Source organism: Microcaecilia unicolor, chromosome 1 (assembly GCF_901765095.1).
Source record: "Microcaecilia unicolor chromosome 1, aMicUni1.1, whole genome shotgun sequence".
Classification (NCBI taxonomy): domain Eukaryota; kingdom Metazoa; phylum Chordata; class Amphibia; order Gymnophiona; family Siphonopidae; genus Microcaecilia; species Microcaecilia unicolor.
In genome coordinates, this window is record NC_044031.1 from 355,692,147 (window position 1) to 355,710,834 (window position 18,688).

The window sequence follows — 18,688 nt, forward strand, 5'->3', positions numbered from 1 at the left end:
GTGGTACGGGCTCGACCGCATTGGCACTGAGAAGAGCGGAGAGTTCCTCTGCAAGTACCTGCCTGTGCTGGAAGCTGAAGGACAGAGCTCCCAGTGGACAATTTGGAGGTCTGGAGATCAAATTGAGGGAGTAGCCTAACCAGACTATTTGAAGAACCCACCGGTCAGAGGTTATGAGAGGCCACCTTTGGTGAAAAACTTTTAACCTCCCCCCGACCAGCAGATCATCCAGCACAGGTACTTTTATGGCGGCTATGCTCAGCTGGAGCCTGTCAAAAGCCTGTCCCTTGCTTTTGCTGGGGAGCTGCAGGGGCCTGTCTGCGCGCACGCTGTTGACACGAACGAGCGTCCTGGGGCTGAGCCTGGGAAGGCTGTCGAGAAGGTGGATTGTACCTACGCTTATTGTAAGCTTAGGGAGCATTCCTCCTTCCCCTGAAAAAATGTCTACCTGTTGAGGTAGATGCTTAAGGCACCTGTTGGGACAGTTTGTCGAGGGTGGTTTCCCGCTGGTGGAGCTGCTCTACCACCTGCTCGACCTCGCCAAAAATATTATCCCCCCTGGCAAGGAACATCCGCAAGCCGCTGCTGGGTCCGATTGTCCAGGTCAGAGGCACGCAGCCACAAGAGTCTGCGCATCACTATACCTTGAGCAGCGGATCTGGATGCAACATCAAAAGTGTCATAAGCACCCCTGGACGCCTTCAGCTGCCTCATCACCTTCTGAAAAGGTGTTGCGTTCTCGAGGGCCTTGGCATTCTGTCAGGTCCTCGAGGCAGGACTGGAGTTCGTGAGCCCTTGGGCCACTGCCGAGGAGCGGCAGTGGCAGGCAAGACCACCTCGGGACTGGAAACACAGAAGAGCAGTACTGCAACTCTGGACTAGAGTAGTACAAGGCAGGCAACTAGAACAGATGTGACAGGAAGAGCTTCACCTGCACCTAGCCACCGTTCCTCCGGAGTTGAGCTCCGAAGTGCAGGCGGCCGGAAGGACTTGCAGGATAAGGCAGGAACTGAAGATCCAGAGGACCAACCCTGGGTCTGGGATACACGAGGGCGACAGGGCACGGAAGTAGACTCAGACAGTGTGCTGCAGCACAGCCACTAGCAAGACCCAGAAGACAGACCAAGGAACACAAGGCGTACAGAAGCTAGCAGGAGCAAGGACTAGGGCAGCAACACACTAGGCAGAACGGGGATCCGGGAATACCCAGAGGGTAAACTCTCTAGCTAGGTGGAGACAGGATACAGGAATAATCACCCAGGAAAACACACTAGCCAGACCGATACAGGATTCAGGATATACCCTCAGGAAATACAAGCAGGGTAGGCACACAGGCTAGGTAAGGCAGGGTTCAGGGTAAAGAGAGCAAACCAGGAATAACAGGCCAAGGGTCTTGGGCAGGCAGCACAGCAAACAGCGTAACCAGGGAGAACAGGCCAAGGGTCTGAAGCCACAGCCGTTCCACACACTGACTGGGGAACTCACAAAGGCTGAGATTTCGCATACAGACAGAGAACAAACCCGGACAAAGGCTTCACCCCAACCCAGGGTAAGCCAGGAACAGAGGCTTCACCCCAAACACAGGGTAAGCCTGGAGCAGAGGCTTCACCCCAAACACAGGGTAAGCCAGGAAGGACCCGCAGTCCACAGACAGAGGCTTCACCCCAACTCAGGGTAAGCCAGGAAGGACCCGCAGTCCACAGACAGACAGTGGCAGGGAAGACCCCCCACGGAAGGACAACAGACAGAGACACAGAAAGAAGCTGGGCTGGAACGCAGAGAGAGGCTAAGCAGTAGTGCAGCAGACACTTACTAACCTGACCTGGCCTAAGAGCATAACACTTATGCAAAGGCCCTGACTGCAAGCACAGCACTTCCTTATGAAGGCTCTCACTGATGAGTCACCAGCAGCAGAATAGAAGCAGGAAGTACACTGACCCCAAAGAGAGGCTTGACACACATAGGAAGTGAGCCCACAGGAAAGACAAGCAGGAGCCATCTTGGAAGCTGGAACAGAACTGATGGAAGCCATCTTGGAAACTGGCCAGGCAGGGAGGCATAGCCCACACAGGTGAGGTCTAGTGAAGCAATCAGGTTCATGCTGGAAGCAGCCAGCACACCAGGACAGAGACAAGACTAACACAAACACAGAGAGAAGCCAGCACAGATGCTGGCCCTCAGAAATGAGGTAAGTCTGAGGGTGGTCACGGCCACAGACGTGACAAAAGGCCTGGCGTGCTCCGGAGGGAGCTTGTCCACCAAGTCCGCCAGTTGCTTCACATTGTTCCGCATGTGGATGCTCTTGTAGAGCTGGTAAGACTGAATTTTGGACACGAGCATAGAGGACTGATAGGCCTTCCTCCCAAAAGAGTCTAAAGTCCTAGCTTCTCGCCCCGGGGGCGCCGAGGCGAAATCTCTAGAACTTCTGGCTCTCTTGAGCGCGGAATCCACAACCATAGGGTCGTGAGGTAACTGCAACTTCATCAACTCAGGTTCTCCGTGGATTCGATACTGGGACTCCTCTTTCTTGGGAATGGTGGGATTAGTTAACAGTTTCATCCAGTTCTTCAGCAATGTCTCCTTAAGGACATTATGCAGAGGGACAGTGGATGACTCCTTAGGTGGTGAAGGATAGTCAAGGACCTCGAGCTTCTCGGTCCTGGGCTCAGCCTCAGTTACCACAGAGAAGGGAATGCCCACAGACATTTCCCGGACAAATGACGAGAAGGAGAGACTGTCCGGTGGAGAAAGCTTCCTCTCAGGTGAAGGAGTGGGATCAGAAGGAAGACCACAAGACTCCTCGGAAGAGAAATATCTTGGATCGTCCCCTTCATCCCAGGAGGCATCCTCCTCGGTATCGGACAAGAGTTTTCGAACTGCAGTCCGAAACCGGGCCCGTCTCAACGCCGAGGAACCATGTCCTCGATGGCGATGCCGAGAAGTCGACTCCCATGCCGGCGGCGATGAAGCTCCCTCCAACGATGTTGATGGGGAGTCGACCTGGGTGGCAGCCGAGGCCAATGCCGCAAGCAGTACTGGCATCGGGGACCTCACCACAGGCACGGAGCCAGCTGCCGTGTCCATTGATGGTACCGAGGGCACAAGCACCCCCGGTACCGAGGGAGACTGACACAGCTGCCCTTCCAGAAGGCCTGAAAGAATGGCTCAGATGCTCTCCTCCAGAGTCGCTCTCGAGGAAGGCTGTGTGGCCGGTACAGAAGTCGATGTCAGAATCTGTGGAGGCCTGGGAGGCAGTACCAGGCTGTCCGAAGATCTATGCACCGACACCTCTTGTATGGAGGGTGAGCGCTCCTCCCGGCATCAACGCTTTCTGGGTGCCGAATCCTTCGATGCCCCAGAGCTCCCGGTACCATGCCTTGAAGGAGACCGGTGCTGATGCTTCTTCGCCTTCGCTCGAAGCACGTCACCAGTACTCCTCGGTACCGACGAGGAGGACGTGGAATCCATACGCCTCCTCGGGGTGGTGGGCTTGCACAGCAGGAACCTTCGAGAAGGTGGAGACCCACTTGACGGCTCTCTGCTCCCAGCTAATGGTGATATCCCGACAGCCATTACCTGCACTTCCGATGTCGATGCCATCCCCGGTGCCGATATCAACGGCGACGACCTCAGTACCAATGTTGACCTTGATGCCGAGGAATCAGTCAGAGCTCCAAAAAGACGGTCCCGAAGAGCTCTTCTCGATGCCTGTGTCCATTTTTTCCAACTCAGACACACCTTGCAAGCGTCTGGGCGATGGTCAGGCCCAAGGCACTGGATACACCAGGAGTGTGGGTCAGTGCCCGAGATCCACCGCTGGCACTGAGCACACTTCTTGAAGCCGCTGGTAGGCTTCGATGACATCAGCGGAAAAATCGCAGCGGCAAAATCAAAAGGCTCGATTGTGCCGACTGAGGGCACAAAAAGGGAGCACCGCGGACCGGCGGCCGCAATGGAAGCGAAAGGAAACTTAACAGGGGAAAAAACTAAGAGAAAAGAGGGTTTCCTTTTTTTTTTAATTAACTGGGAAAAAAGAAAAAGACAAAAAGAAAGCGGTAAAAGAACGCCTAAGTCTTTCCTAGGGCCTGAGGGAGAGAGATTGACACGCAGCCACTCTCCACCGCGGAAAAAGAAAAACTGAGGCGGGAACGGATGCTCGCGGGTGGGAAGATGGCCGCGCATGCGCAGTGCGTCCGTCCCGTGCTCTGCTGGCTTTCGCAAAGTTTTCTGGATTTTGCTGGGAAACTCTTAGTTCCTGGGGCCGCCGTGGACACCAACCCACATGTGAGAACAAGCAGCCTGCTTGTCCTCAGAGAAAATAAAGTTACACAATGTCAGTTTAGTGAATGCATTAATGTGTGATACTCCCTGGACCTACTTTATCAAACCTTGGTGGTCTAGTGGCCTCTTTAGGAGCAGGAACAGAGCCCATTCATTCCTGATGCTGCCGCCACTGAATCACAATGTCTGCCAAAACTGCTGTGGGAGGTCCTGACAGATATTTTGAGATTGGCACCCAACATGTGCAAGACACTCCCATGGCAGTCTTGGCAACCATCTTGATTCAACTGCAGCAGCAGCAGGAATGAGTGGGCTCTTTTTTTGCCCCCAAGAGGCCACTAGACTACCAGAGTTTGATAAGGGAGGGCCTACAGAGTGGCCAGGCAGCCTGGGACCAGATCTCTGCTGGAGGAGGGGGAGTGGGGACGACAGCGCAACTTATTTCTGTAGGGGGTAGGGGCATGTTGGATAGCAGAGAGTGATCGTGGGTGGGGTGCAGGGGGAGAGAGTTTCAGGAAACCTGAACCAAGATTTTGGGTTGATTTTGGTGCCAAATTCGAAACCAAAATTAATTCGGCCTCTAATACATATAGAGGTGTATTATCAAAACACTTAGATTTACAAAGTTGCACAGTAGCCTATGGAACTTTGTAAGTCTAAATGCTTTGAAAATAAGCCCCATAGTGAAGGAATGGAGGAGGGCAAAGCAGCAGAATTTTTAAATTTTTGTACCCCATGTTTTCCCACTCATGGCAGGCTCAATGTGGCTTACATATTGTATACAGGTACTTATTTGTACCTGGGGCAGTGGAGGGTTAAGTGACTTGCCCAGAGTCACAAGGAGCTGCCTGTGCAGCTCCTTGTGGGAATTGAACTCAGTTCCTCAGGACCAAAGTCCACCACCCTAACCACTAGGCCACTCCAGATCCAGATAGTGGTAGTAGATTTAAACTAAACATGTAGTGGCAGTGATAGTCATCCTATAACACTTACATTCAGTGCTGTTTCCTATAGATGCTCTGAATATATGTATTTAATGCTGCAACTGGTGTTTAAATTACTGTATTGACTTCCGCTGCTGAAAATTACTCCCACAGAAAAAATGGAAAGAAAAGCTTGCCCTATGAGATTCCCTGAATAGCTCTGATTGATGTTTCTTTACACCAGTACAAACTGTTTATATTTTAACTACCTCTCAGTGGATTTGTGTAATGAAGGGACCTGGAAAGCCTCACAGAGGAATATCCACTACCGCCCATTTCTTTCTGATGATGCAACAGAAGATCTCACAGCCTCCAAAGTATTACATTATTTTTTCTGTGGACCGAATTCACCACAAACATTTTAATCCATCTGTTTTAAGGTACCAGTAATTATTTTGTCCATGTATGGTTCCTTTTACAAAGTGGTGTTAAGCCCAACACAGGTTTACTGCTTGCTAAAAAGGAAGTACCGCTGGGCCACCACAACAGCCTGGGGGTAGTTCCCACCCTTAGTGCGCTCTCATATCCGGTGTTACAAAAGTATTTTTATTTTTGTAGTGTTGGTGTGTATCCAGTGGTAATCCCGGTTACCACCGGGTTAGTGCGGGAGCCGTTACTGCCACCTCAATGGGTGGCGGTAAGGGCTCCCCTTTGAAATGGCCACACGGCAAGTGCTTCACTTGCCACACAGCCATTTCCTCAAAAAAAGGCCCACCTTTTACCCACTGCGATAAAAAGGGGCCTCGGAGTGCATCAAAAACATGAGCCAACGCTAGCGCAGGCCCCCTTTTGCTGCAGCTTGGTAAAAGGGGCCCATAATGCTTGAAACTTTACAGTTTGCAACAACTGTGACATTCTTAGTTTGATCAAGAGGAATGGCCTACTGGTCTCCACAAATGACTGAGAATTAGGGTTTAAATCCTACTCCCCCCTCCCCCACTGACCTTGGACAAGTCATTTTGTTTTGCACTTAGGTTCACTTAGGGGCTTGTTTACTAAGGTGCAGGAATCATTTAACGCAAGTTTTAGTACACTCTAACCATTAATGTTAGCCTGCACTAACATCTCATGCGCATTAAAACAGCCATTGCTAACAGCTTAGCATGGGATGGGGTGGGGACTAGGCTGTGAGGGGGTGGGAATTGAGTGGGAACGGTACATTGCAGTCAATGTGCGGTAGGTAATGTGCTCTGTCAAAGGTGCAGGTTCACCTAATTTATTTATTATTTAATTATTAGGATTTACTTACTGCCTTTTTGAAGGAATTCACTAAAGGCAGTGTAACAATACAAAGTATGGCATAGTATACTACTTACTCAGCTAGGGTAGAAGTGGATAAACGCCCTGCTGCAGTATGTCCAGTCTGTGTCACTCCTTGTGTATGTGAATGAGGTTAATGGGACTGCCAAAGGGATCCCCTCAAGGTCCACAGGACTCCTGCGGGTGTGGACACAGGTCCTGTGAGGATGGTCGCAGGTTCTGCCAGGTTCCCACAGAAATGTGGTGCCAGCCCTGCCTATCAATCCTTTTCTTGTGTCATGCTTTGCGCAATGGCAATTATAATAGCACTAAAAAAAATTAATGGATATGGTTGATAGCATTGAAATCCCCATAAGCACTGAGAGGGGATGTTATCAACATGGACTACTGTTAAGTTGAGTTATTTTACCACAAGTCGGGTTATTTTAGCATAGGGGACGGGCGGGGATGGAGGAGATTCCAGTGGGGATGGGTGGGGACAGGTGAAATTTCTGTCCCCATGCAACTCTCTAAGTTAGACGTGTAACTGACAGTATTCTAGAACTTGTGCGCATTAGTGCTAGGCACATACCTGACCCTCTCAAGCCCCTCCCAGGTCCACACCCTCTTACAGTTGAACACTATGGATTTTGCATGCTCAATTTGTAGAATCCCAACTAAGGACAGTTATGCACATAAATGTAAATTAGTGCCAGATAAAAGCAATTATAGCCAATAATTCGTTCTAATGCCAATTAGCAGCTAATTTACCAATTAAGTTATACATATAACTGGCACAATTCTCTAACGTGTGTGCAGCTTTGCACACTAAGGGTAATTGTGCATGTCAGTTTATAGAATTAAGGGGGACAGTGTCTGTATTAGGGAACATGTCTGTGCTCACACTTCAGGGGCAGTGCTGGACATGCTCCCAGCACTTATCACTGGCCCTTGGCACTTGGTGCGTTGTTTTTGGCTATTAACACGTGTTAGATGCAAGAACCTAATGCTCTTTAGTAAACATGCCCTTAGACCAGGGGTTCACAACCCAATCCTCAGGACACACAAGGTCAGCCTGGTTTACACGATATCTACCATGAATATACATGAGATAAATTTGCATGCACTCTTTCCATTGTATGTAAATTTATCTCATGAATATTCATTGTAGATATCATGAAAACCTGACTGGCTAGGTGTGTCCCAAGGACTGGGTTGAGAACCTCTGCCTTAGACTGAAAAGTCTTCAGAGTTCAGAGCAAGGACCTATTGTACATGAATTTTAATAATGCTGTGATCCATCCTGAGCACCACTTGGAAAGGTAGATCAACGTGAGCTACCATTAAGGCAGGTTATTTTATAACTAACTTGTGCTATTTTATTACATGTCCAATTTTATATAATGAGACCTACTTACTAATAATCTGGGCTAACAGTAAAATAACACATCTTAATGGTAGCCCATGTTGATAACTTTCCCCCTTAAAATTCAAAAATAATAATTATTATAGCACCAGGCACCAAACGAAAAAGTCAAACTTAGATCAACCTCCTACACGAAAGTGTCTGCTGAAGCTCAGTGTTTTTCACTGTGTATGTGTTGGTGTTTTTTATGTCCTGTCTCCTGAGATGTAATGATAAGTCATGAATGAAAGACAAATTACCAGATTCTTGATGGTCATGCTGGAGGTAGAGGGGATCCATTTTAAAGGCACCAATTAAGTCTGATCTATTCTTCACCCTGTGCATTAAAAAGCCAATAATTGCAGATCAGTTATCAGTGTGACAGCTATTGCTACAAAGGCAGAGATTATTATAGCACATTGATTTCAGTCTCTGAAACTAGTTTTACTTTTAGGAAACTGTACAGATAGCAGCTACAGTAGAATTGGGTATGATGCTGTTTTAACTGATGCTGGCTCTGAAACCTCAGGTCCAGGGGTTCTTTCCATAAGGGGGAGAAGGGCTGTTGTCATGATTCTCTGTCAAGAAGCAACCTTGCACCTTTTTGCCATTTTTCCACATAGGAAAGCTTCACACAGATGCTTGTTGTTCTCAGGGTCCTGCTTTATCAGGTGTAGTGAAATTGCAGCTCTTTATAGAAGAAAACTAAACAATATTTATTTCTAACAAGTCAATGGGCTGAAAGAATACGTCCTATTCTCAGCTCCTCTGTTCTTCCAAATTAGAGGGCAGAAACTTCACAAAGTCTCAAGTTACTTGCTGGACACCTAATTCCAAGCTAAAAGGAATGACTTTCTGGGCAGGCCCAAGTGAGTTCCAATGATTTTCTGCCCAAGTAGTAGGTGTAATGTACAGGCCGACTGAATTTCGGTTTTGGCTTAGAGGGGCATAATCGAACGGCGCCGGCCATCTATATGGCCGGCACCGCAAAGAGAGGTTCTGAACTGTATTATCGAAAAAGTTGGCCGGCCATCTTTCATTTCGATAATACGGTTGGGGCCGACCAAATGTCAGAGATGGCCGGGTTTGAGATGGCCAGCATCGGTTTTCGCCGATAATGGAAACCGAGGCTGGCCATCTCAAACCCGGCCAAATCCAAGGCATTTTGTCATGGGAGGAGCCAGCATTTGTAGTGCACTGGTCCCCCTCACATGCCAGGACACCAACCAGGCACCCTAGGGGGCACTGCAGTGGACTTCAGAAATTGCTCCCAGGTGCATACTCCCTTACCTTGGGTGCTGAGCCCCCCCCAAAACCCACCCCACAACTGTACACCACTACCATAGCCCTTAGGAATGAAGGGGGGCACCTACATGTGGGTACAGTGGGTTTGTGGTGGGTTTTGAAGGGCTCACATTTATCACCACAAGTGTAACAGGTAGGGGGGTGGGCCTGGGTCCGCCTGCCTGAAGTGCACTGCACCCACTAAAAACTGCTCCAGGGACCTGCATACTGCTGTCATGGAGCTGGGTATGACATTTGAGGCTGGCATAGAGGCTGGCAAAAAAATGATGTTTACATTTTTTTGGGGGTGGGAGGGGGTTGGTGACCACTGGGGGAGTAAGGGGAGGTGATCCCCGATTCCCTCCGGTGGACATCTGCTCAGTTGGGGCACTTTTTTGAGGCTTGGTTCTAAAAATAAATGGACCAAGTGAAGCCGGTGAAGTGCTCGTCAGAGCCGGCCTTCTTTTTTCCATAATCGGATGAAGCCAGCCATCTCATAACCACGCCCTTGTCCCGCCTTCCATACCCTGCCGAAACGCCCCCTTCAACTTTGGCAGGCCCTGTGACAGAAAGCAGTTGAAGCCGACGAAAATCAGCTTTCGATTATACCGATTTTGCCGGCTTCAGGAGATGGCTGGCCATCTCCCGATTTGTGTCGGAAGATGGCCGGCCTTCTCGTTCGAAATTAAGCAGGTTAGGTGCACAAACCGGCCTGAAATCTGAGTTTGGCCCTGCTTCAGATTTGGCCATGAATGATAGTATATTTTTGGATGAAACCAAAACTCCTCCCTCCACCTCGCCTCCACCACAACATGACCACTCTCTGTTGCTTCCCCCTGACCACTAGCTCAGCTCTCCTACCACCCAGTAGGCCCTCCCTGTGCTTACTGTAGAAGTCCTGGTAGTCTAGTGGTCTGTTTGGGTCAGGAGCAATCCCAAATCGCTCCTGCCCATGCCGGCTTTGCAGTCAAAATGGTTGCCATGACTTCACATGGCAGATTCATGAGACTGCTGTGGGAGGTTGTAGCAGTCATTTTGAGACTGAAGCCGGCATGGACAAGGGTGACTGTGAATCACTCCTGCTTCGAACAGGCCACTGGACCACCATGGCTTCTAAGATAGGTCCAGGAAGAGCCAACAGGTGGTGGGAGGGCAGAGTGTGGTCGGGGGGGGGGGGGGGTGGTGTTGGCCCTGGAGGCCTGCTTTCTGCAAGGGAGTGGGGGTGGCTTTGGTTTCAGCTGAAAAACAGCAGTGAATTTCAGCCATAGATTTGGTTTGGGTAAAACCAAAAAACCCAGTTTCAGTTGCTAGGTAGTCTAATGGTTGGTCAGTACTACGCCATAGCTACTAATAACATAACTGAGGTGTCTTACTCTTCCACTGGTTGAGCAGAGATTCTAGAACTCAAGTTAATCTTTAAAACAGCAGTAAGAACTTCCATAACCTTCTACAATAAGTGATCCCTTGCTCTGTACATGCCCTTCTTCTGAAGAAGTCTTTCCACTTCCCAACAGAGGTCCTGTCCTGCTGGCAGATTACATGGGTCCTGAATTTAGAGGAATGCAGAAGATTAAGCCATTCCCTGTTTAGAGAAATGGATTTACATAAGCCAAATTTGACTGAAGTTGATCTAACACGTTAACCTCTCTCGTAATTACATGCTATGCCATTTGAGTGTGTAATTGTAGAACAGTGCTTAGGCATGCTGCTGCCATTTATACAGGGAAGTGTATTCTAGAGAGTTCCACAGGGATAGAAATTCCACCCATCCACGCCTGTCCTCGCTGGAATCTAACCTATCCCTGTCCATCCCCGCAAATAATCTTCTCCATCCCTGGGCTAAAATAATCCAACTTGTAGTAAAAAAAAACTTCAAATTAACAGTAGCCCATGTTGATAACTTCCCTTCTCAGTGCTTATGAGGACTTCAATGTTATCAACCATATCCATTAATTCTTTTGTGCTATTAAAATTGCTATGACACAATGAAAGGATAGGTAGGCTGGCCTGACACTACACTTCCGTGGGAACCCTGTAGGACCTGCATCCATCCCCGCAGGATCCCTGCAGGACCTGAGTCCATCCCAATGGAAGTCCCATGGATCTGGAGGGGATCCCCATGGGAGTCCCGCAGGAACCACAGAATTCCTGCTTACCCCATTCCTGTGCAGCTCTCTAGTGTACACGTGTGCGTGTGGATGGCAGTATTCTATAAATATATTCATGTAAAGGCATTTACATGTAGGTGACCTGTTATAGAATGAGGGGGATAAAGCCAATTTAATGCATGTTTAAAAATTATAATGCATATTAAATCAAGTGAAAACTAACCAACATTTTTTATCTGTGTGCATTCCCAGTGGATGGTGTTTTATTGATTTGGCTTCTTGATTTTGTTGTGCTCCTCTATGGACCACAAATAGAAAAAAATCAGAAATCTGATTTTCCACCAGATTATTCTTTACATATGGCTTTGGAAGATTCTGCATAGATCTCAAAACCTCTATCTATAGAGAGCAATTTTCAAAAGTCATTAAACTATATAAATCAACTGCCTGAAAACTGCTTACCCTTTCCCCAGGTATGCATACGTGGGTATACCAAAAGCATGAGCACTTCTCAGGTAGGTTTGCTAAGTCAAGAGAGGCAACAACGTTTTAAAGATGGATGTCCTGCCTAGAATTATTTTCTTGTAGATATGGTTCTGACAAATAGTCTATAACCCCCTAGGATGGTTTGGATTTTAGCACAAGTTATACTCAAAATGTGACTATATCCAAATCCAGTGCTTTTTGTGCCGGTACTCATTGTGGGCGGGGTCACCACATATGGCTCCACCCCTGTTATAGCCACACCCACATTAGCCACACCCCTTATACCAGCCATGGCACATATAAACAGACATTGAAAATATTATAGTAGTATAGGAGAAAAAAATAATGTGATTTTTATTATAAATAATTTCTGTAAGCTGTTACAGGTCCAGTATCCCCAGTGGGATACTAGACCTGTAACAGCAGATGTAAATTCTCAAATTGGACATATTCCAGACACTAAAATGAAAATAAAATGATTTTTTTCTACCTTTGTTGTCTGGTGACTGTTTTTCTGATCATGCTAGCCCAGTATCCGATTCTGCTGCCAGCTGTCCTCTTAACTTAACTTAACTTAACTAACCAGAGCTTCCTTTCCATTTATTTCTTTACTTTCCACTTTTCTTCTTCATTTCTTGCCCTACATCCGTAAGTAAAAACTGGGTCCTACTCCGCAGACTTGACTGTCCAGTGGATCCAGCTTCTGCCTATTTTCTTCATCCATGTGCAGTTTTTCTCCTCTCTTCCTTTTCCCTGATCTCATCTCCTTCCTCACTCTTCCCTCCCCTCCATCCATGTCCAGCAACCCTCCTCTCCCCCTGCCCCCCTCCAGCCACCCATGCCCAGTGATTCTCCTCTCTCCCCTGCCCATGTCCAGCATGTCTCCTCTCCCCCCTGCCCTCCCCTCCATGTCCAGCGATTCTCTCTCCCCTCCCCTCCATGCCCAGCATGTCGCCTCCCTCCCCTGCCCTCCCCTCATCCATGCCCAGCAATTCTTCTCTCTCCCCTGCCCTCCCCATGTCCAGCATGTCTCCTCTCCCCCTGCCCTCCCCTCCATGTCCAGCGATTCTCTCTCCCCTCCCCTCCATGCCCAGCATGTCGCCTCCCTCCCCTCATCCATACCCAGCACTTCTCCTCTCTCCCCTGCCCTCTCCTCTGCAAGTCCGGCGATTCTCTCTCCCCTCCCCTCACCTACCCTCCATGTCCAGCACGTCGCCTCTCTCCACTACCCTGCCCTCTGCAAGTCGCGCAAACCGGTCCGGAAGTGAAGGCAGCAAGGTAGGCATGCATCAGACAGCGTCCTCTCTTCTCGCGTTGCTTCCCTCTCAGCGCGTCCCGCCCACAAAGGCGGGGCGCGCTAAAGGGAAGCGACGCAAGAGGAGAGGAACCTGTCTGCTGCGTGCCTGCCTTGCTGCCTTCCCAATTTTAAAAACATTTTTTTCCAGCCTCAAAGAATGTTCCTCTGTGGGCATCAACTTCAATACAATTTTAAGTCCCCTGATGCAGGCGCTGTGCTGAAACAGGTTATCCGATTGATTCATGGATTATTATTTATGTTTCATTGATGCTGGTGTATTTCTTAGAAAATTAATTTGTTTTCTATGTTTCTGTATGGTTTTATGATGTTTATTATTTTAGTGGACATTTTAAATGTTTATTTCATAAATTCATTGTGCTTTTCTATTATTTCAATAACTATTTTTTTGGCATTTGTATTCATAGCTCTTGTTTGTATTCCAGTAATTTGAGCACAGTTCCTCTCCCTGTCTGAATTATTGAATGCCAGTGAAGAATGGTTTGCCAGTGCCCCCCCCCCCCCCCCCCCCCCCCAAGTGATACTGATCCTGACTTAGACCTGGCACCAAAACTAGAGTATTTCAAATAACATAATCCTGCTAGGACTCCCGGGCTGTCAGGGGTTACATATATTAAAACTTCACCACACCAGACAGTCAGAAAACATACAGCAAGAGTATAAAGAGCCTAGCAGCTGCACAATAATAAAATTACAGTCTGAAAGGAAGTGGAAATGGGCAAAGAGTGCAGCTGGATAACATGTAACATAACAATGCCTGAAAAACTAAGTGCAATGGGCATGAAATCATTAATTTCAGAGCATGGGCTATGGGAGAAAAGGACATAAGAATAGTCATATTGGGTCAGACCAATGGTCCATCTAGCCCAGTATCCTGCTTCCAGCAGTGGCCAACCCAGGTCACAAGTACCTGGCAGAAACCCAATTAGTAGCACCATTCCATGCTACCAATCCCAGGGCAAGCAGTGGCTTCCCCCATGTCTGCGCAGAATTGAAAAAGCTCAAAGAAGACTTGATCATCCTTATTGTTGAAGCCATCCAAACTTCCCTTGAGATCTTACACAAAGAGTTTGATTTGTGTCTATCTGTTGTTAAAATTTATTGAATGTTGAAGCAGTGGCGTACCTAGGGTAGTTCACACCTGGGGCTAGTCATTTTTTAACATCCCCCTCCAAAATCCAGTACTAGGCATACCGAGAATACAAAACACTCAAGACCTATAGAGCAATTCTACCATACCATAAGCAGTAATTTCTACAAGTCATACAAGGAAAAGGAAAGCATCTTAAACACTACAGTGAGCACAAGAACATCAATTCACCTATTGTAAAACAAAACCAGACAGAATATACAGATCGTTGATCCTGCACAGTCAATGCCAACTGAAAGCCATGCCTTTTTCACAAACACAGATACACCCTAATCCACTATAGAATAAGTAATCATAAACTTTCTATTTAGACAAAAATTAAACTGAACCCCCAAGATGCTAGACTCTGCATACAATGCAACACCACAGAAACAGAAAATGTCCCCTAGTACTGTGCAAAATATAAAGACAGCAGATGTAAATTTGAAAAAAAAACCTAACAAATACCAATCACCACTTTACAAATTAACAAATAGAAATAAAACAAATATAGAGCATAAAATAATACCATTTTATTGGACTAGTACATTTAGCTTTCAGAGGCCAAAACCTCCTTCCTCAGGTCAATACAGTATAGTGCTGTTACAGTATCCTATCCTGACCTGAGGAAGGGGGTTTTGTTCTCCGAAAGTTAGTCAAAATGTATTAAAATTAGTCCAATAAAAAGATTACCTTATTTACTTATTCTATTTATAAACATTTATTAACACATCTACAATACTACTTTATCCTAAAGCAAAACAATAAAAATATATATTTTATTTACAGTTTGTCGTCTCTGGTTTCTCCTTTCCTCATCTTCTTTTCACCGTCTTCCTTCCATCCAGCATCTGTCTTCACTCTCTCTCTCTGCCATTCAGTGTCTGCCCTCTCTGCATCCCTTCCATCCACTGTCTGCCCTTTCTCTCTGCCCCTTCAATCCACCATTTGCCCTCCCTCTCCCATCCATCCAGGGTCTGCCCTCACTCTCACTGCCTCTTCTTTTTGGCCCCCAGTTCCAGCCCCATTATCCCACCTGCCCCTAATTCCAGCCCTAGCCCACATCTCCCACCTGCCCCTCCTTTTCAACTCCCAGTTTCAGCCCCACTATCCCACCAGTCTTAGCCCCAACCCTTTTCTCTTACCAGTCCTGAGCTTCAGCCCCCAGCTTCAACCCCAGCTGTTTTCTCTAACCAGTCCCGAACTTCAGCTCCCAGCCACTTCTCCCCGTCTCCTTTTCAGCCCCCAGTTTCAACCCCAGCCCTTTTCTCTCACCAGCCCCGAGCTTCAGCCCCAGCCACTTCTCCCTGTCTCCTTTTCAGCCCCCAGTCCCCCCAGTTTCAGCCCCTGCCCCTTTTCAGGCCCCACTCCCAGTACTAGCCCTGTTATCCCTCCTTTTCAGTTCCCTGTTTCAACCTCAGCACTTTTCTCCGACCAGTCCCGAGCTTCAGCCCCAGCCACTTCTCACTGTCCCTTTTTCAGCCCCCAGTTCCCAAAGGTTCAGCCCCTGCCCCTTTTCAGTCCCCAGTTCCAGTACTAGCCCTGTTATCCCTCCTTTTCAGCCCCCAGTTCCAGTCCCCTTCATCCACATGCCTTGCATTAGGGCCCCCCTTTTCAGCCCCAGCCCCATTCTCCCACCTGCCCCAGGCATGGCCCCATTCTCCCTCCTGCCCCCAGTTCTAGCTCCAGGCCCTTTCTCCCATCTGAGCCCCCCTCCCAGACCCAGTCCGCCCTGAGAGTCAGCAGGTGGGGGGGTGCTCCACTGGCGCTGCAGTCCCCACCTGCCTACCAGCTCCGTCGACGGACAGACGACCCTCTTCTCCTGTCACCCAGCCTTAAAAAAAAAAAATCTGTGAAGCGCCTTGCGTCTGCTTTGCTGTAAAGGAAGCAAATCGCCTCGTCGTGTCAGCCCTTCCCTCACTGTGTCCTGCTCTCTGATGTAATTTCCTATTTCCGCGAGGGCGGGACACAGTGAGGGAAGGGCCAATGCGACGAGGCAATTTGCTTCCTTTACAGCAGAGCAGAGCAAAGCAGACATGAGGCGCTTCACAGAATTTTTTTTTTAAGGCTGGGTGGCAGGAGAAGAGGGTCGTCTGTCCATCGACGGAGCTGGTAGGTAGGTGGGGACTGCGGCGCCAGTGGAGCACCCCCCCCCCCCACCTGCTGACACCCGGGGCGGACCGGCCCCACTGTCCCGCCCTTGGTATGCCACTGGTTGATACCACTGTACAAGTCATTGGTGAGGCCCCACTTGGAGCACTGTGTTCAGTTTTGGAGGCCATATCTTACTAAGGATGTAAAAAGACTTGAAGCGGTTCAAAGAAAAGCAACAAAATGATATGGGGTTTGAACCAAAAGACGGATTAGAAGAAACTTGAGGAACTGAATATGTATACCCTAGTTGAAAAAAGAGATAAGGATGAAATGATACAGACATTTAAATATTTGAAAGGTATTAATATGCAAACAAATCTTTTCCAGAGAAGAGAAAGCAGTAGAAATAGAGGACATGAACTGAGGTTGCAAGGGGATTGACTTAGGAAGTACTTTTTCACAGAAAAGTGGTGGATGCCTGGAATGCCCTCTGCGGGAGGGAGTAGTGATGAAAACGGTAACAATTCAAAATGCATGGGATAAGCACAAAGGATTCTTATATGGAAAGAGAAAGGAAACAAAAAACTTAGTGATGCTTAGATGTTAACCCAGTAATTGGGAAATATGGCCAGTGCTGGGCAGACTTTTATGGTCTGTGCCCCAATTATGGCTAGACACATCTGGATGGGCTTGAGTGGGCTTCAATGCCAACACCAGTAGTTGGGGAGTATGTCCAGTGCCAGGCAGACTTCAATAGTGCTTGTCCTGAAAATAGCAAGGACAGATGAAAATCAAGAATATATATGTTATATTGCAACACATGCTATGAGTTTATCTTATTGGGCAGACTGGATGGACGCTGCAGGTCTTTATCTGCCATCATGTACTATGTTACTATTGAGCTCATTTTCAAAAGAAAATAACATCAAAAAAGTGGCATTTTTCTCACAAGAATGTCCAAATCAGTATTTTCAAAACCTATTTTTCAGAAGTTTTTCTATGCTGTTCATCTGCAGTGCATCCAAATCTCAAGGGGAGTGTTTTGGGAGCATGTTAAGGGCGTGATTTGAGTGTTCCTAAGACTTGTACATTTTTCAGCTATAATGGAACAAAACAAAACTAAAACTAAGACGTTTTGAGTTAGACCTGTTTTTATAACAAATAAGGCACAAAAAAGGTGCCCTAAATAACTACTGGAGGGAATCAGGGGTGACCCCCCCCCCCCCCCCAATACCTTCCCCCAGTGATCATTAATGCCCTCTCACCCCCCAAAAATAAAAATATGACTTACCATCCTCTATGTTATACCTTCAGATGTTATAGCCAGGTCTATTAGAACAGCATGCAGGTCTCTGGAGTAGTGTAGTTGTCAGTGCAGTATGGAGTGGGGGACCCAGGTACCTATCTCCCTGAACCCATCACACTTGTGGTAGAAACTGTGACTCCTCCCAAAGTCACCAAAACCCTACTGTACCTACATATAGGTGCCCCCTTCACCCATAAGGGCTATTGTAGTGCTTTACAGTGGGGGGCAGTAGATTTTGGGTGGTTTTCAGAGAGCTCAGGGGACAAGGGAGCAAAGGTGAGATGAGATGTGTACCTGGGAGCATTTTTATGAAGTGCCCTCTAGGGTGCCACATTGCTCTCCTAAGGAGAAAGAGGAGAAGTGCTGAAGTAACAAGCCTGAAGGAGCAGCAGGGATTCAGATGAGTTTCCCTGAATGTTTACCAGGACAAAGAACCTCAGTAGCTTTTTCCTGGGGGGGGGGGGGGGGGGGGGAGAGCCCAGAGAGAGAAAAGATAGAAAAGCAATTTGACCCAGACACTAACCATATAGAGCAGGGGTGGGCAACTTTCAGCTCACCATTGAATTTTATGCAGCCCGCAAGACCATGGGAAGTATACACAGAAAACACCCACACAAATGTCACTAACCAAAGTTTTGTTTGTCAGTGTTAGCAACTGTTTGGAAAGACAGAAGTATATGGTTAACAGGCCATTCTGGTAACAGTTTATGTTCATTCAATCATCACATTGTTGGCAGGGGTTATATCACTTATCACCCCTACCACTGCAATTTCCCCACCCCTAGCTGTCTGTTCGTCTGTCCAATTTAGATTGTAAGCTCTGTTGAGCAGGGACTGTCTTTTCACGTTCATTTGAACAGCGCTGCACAAGTCTAGTAATGCTATAGAAATGTTTAATAGTAGTAGTAGTAGTATATGGTGCATTATATGGCAGTGGATTATATGGGCTGGGAGTACGTATGAGAAGTGGAAGAACAGTGGTCCAGGCTGAAAGAAGCTATAAATATGGCCACAAACCTCTATGTAAGGACAGTAAATAAAAGCAAGAGAAAAAGGAA

At 47.6% G+C, this 18,688-nt stretch overlaps 1 protein-coding gene across 1 annotated transcript in view; it reads right to left on the reverse strand.

Moving 5' to 3' along the window:
• Nucleotides 1–18,688, reverse strand: part of DDC (dopa decarboxylase) — a 438,446-nt gene that overhangs the window by 87,100 nt on the left and 332,658 nt on the right. The window contains 1 exon segment of the mRNA XM_030209542.1: nt 8,169–8,245. Within this exon segment, the coding sequence (XP_030065402.1) occupies nt 8,169–8,245 (77 nt within the window).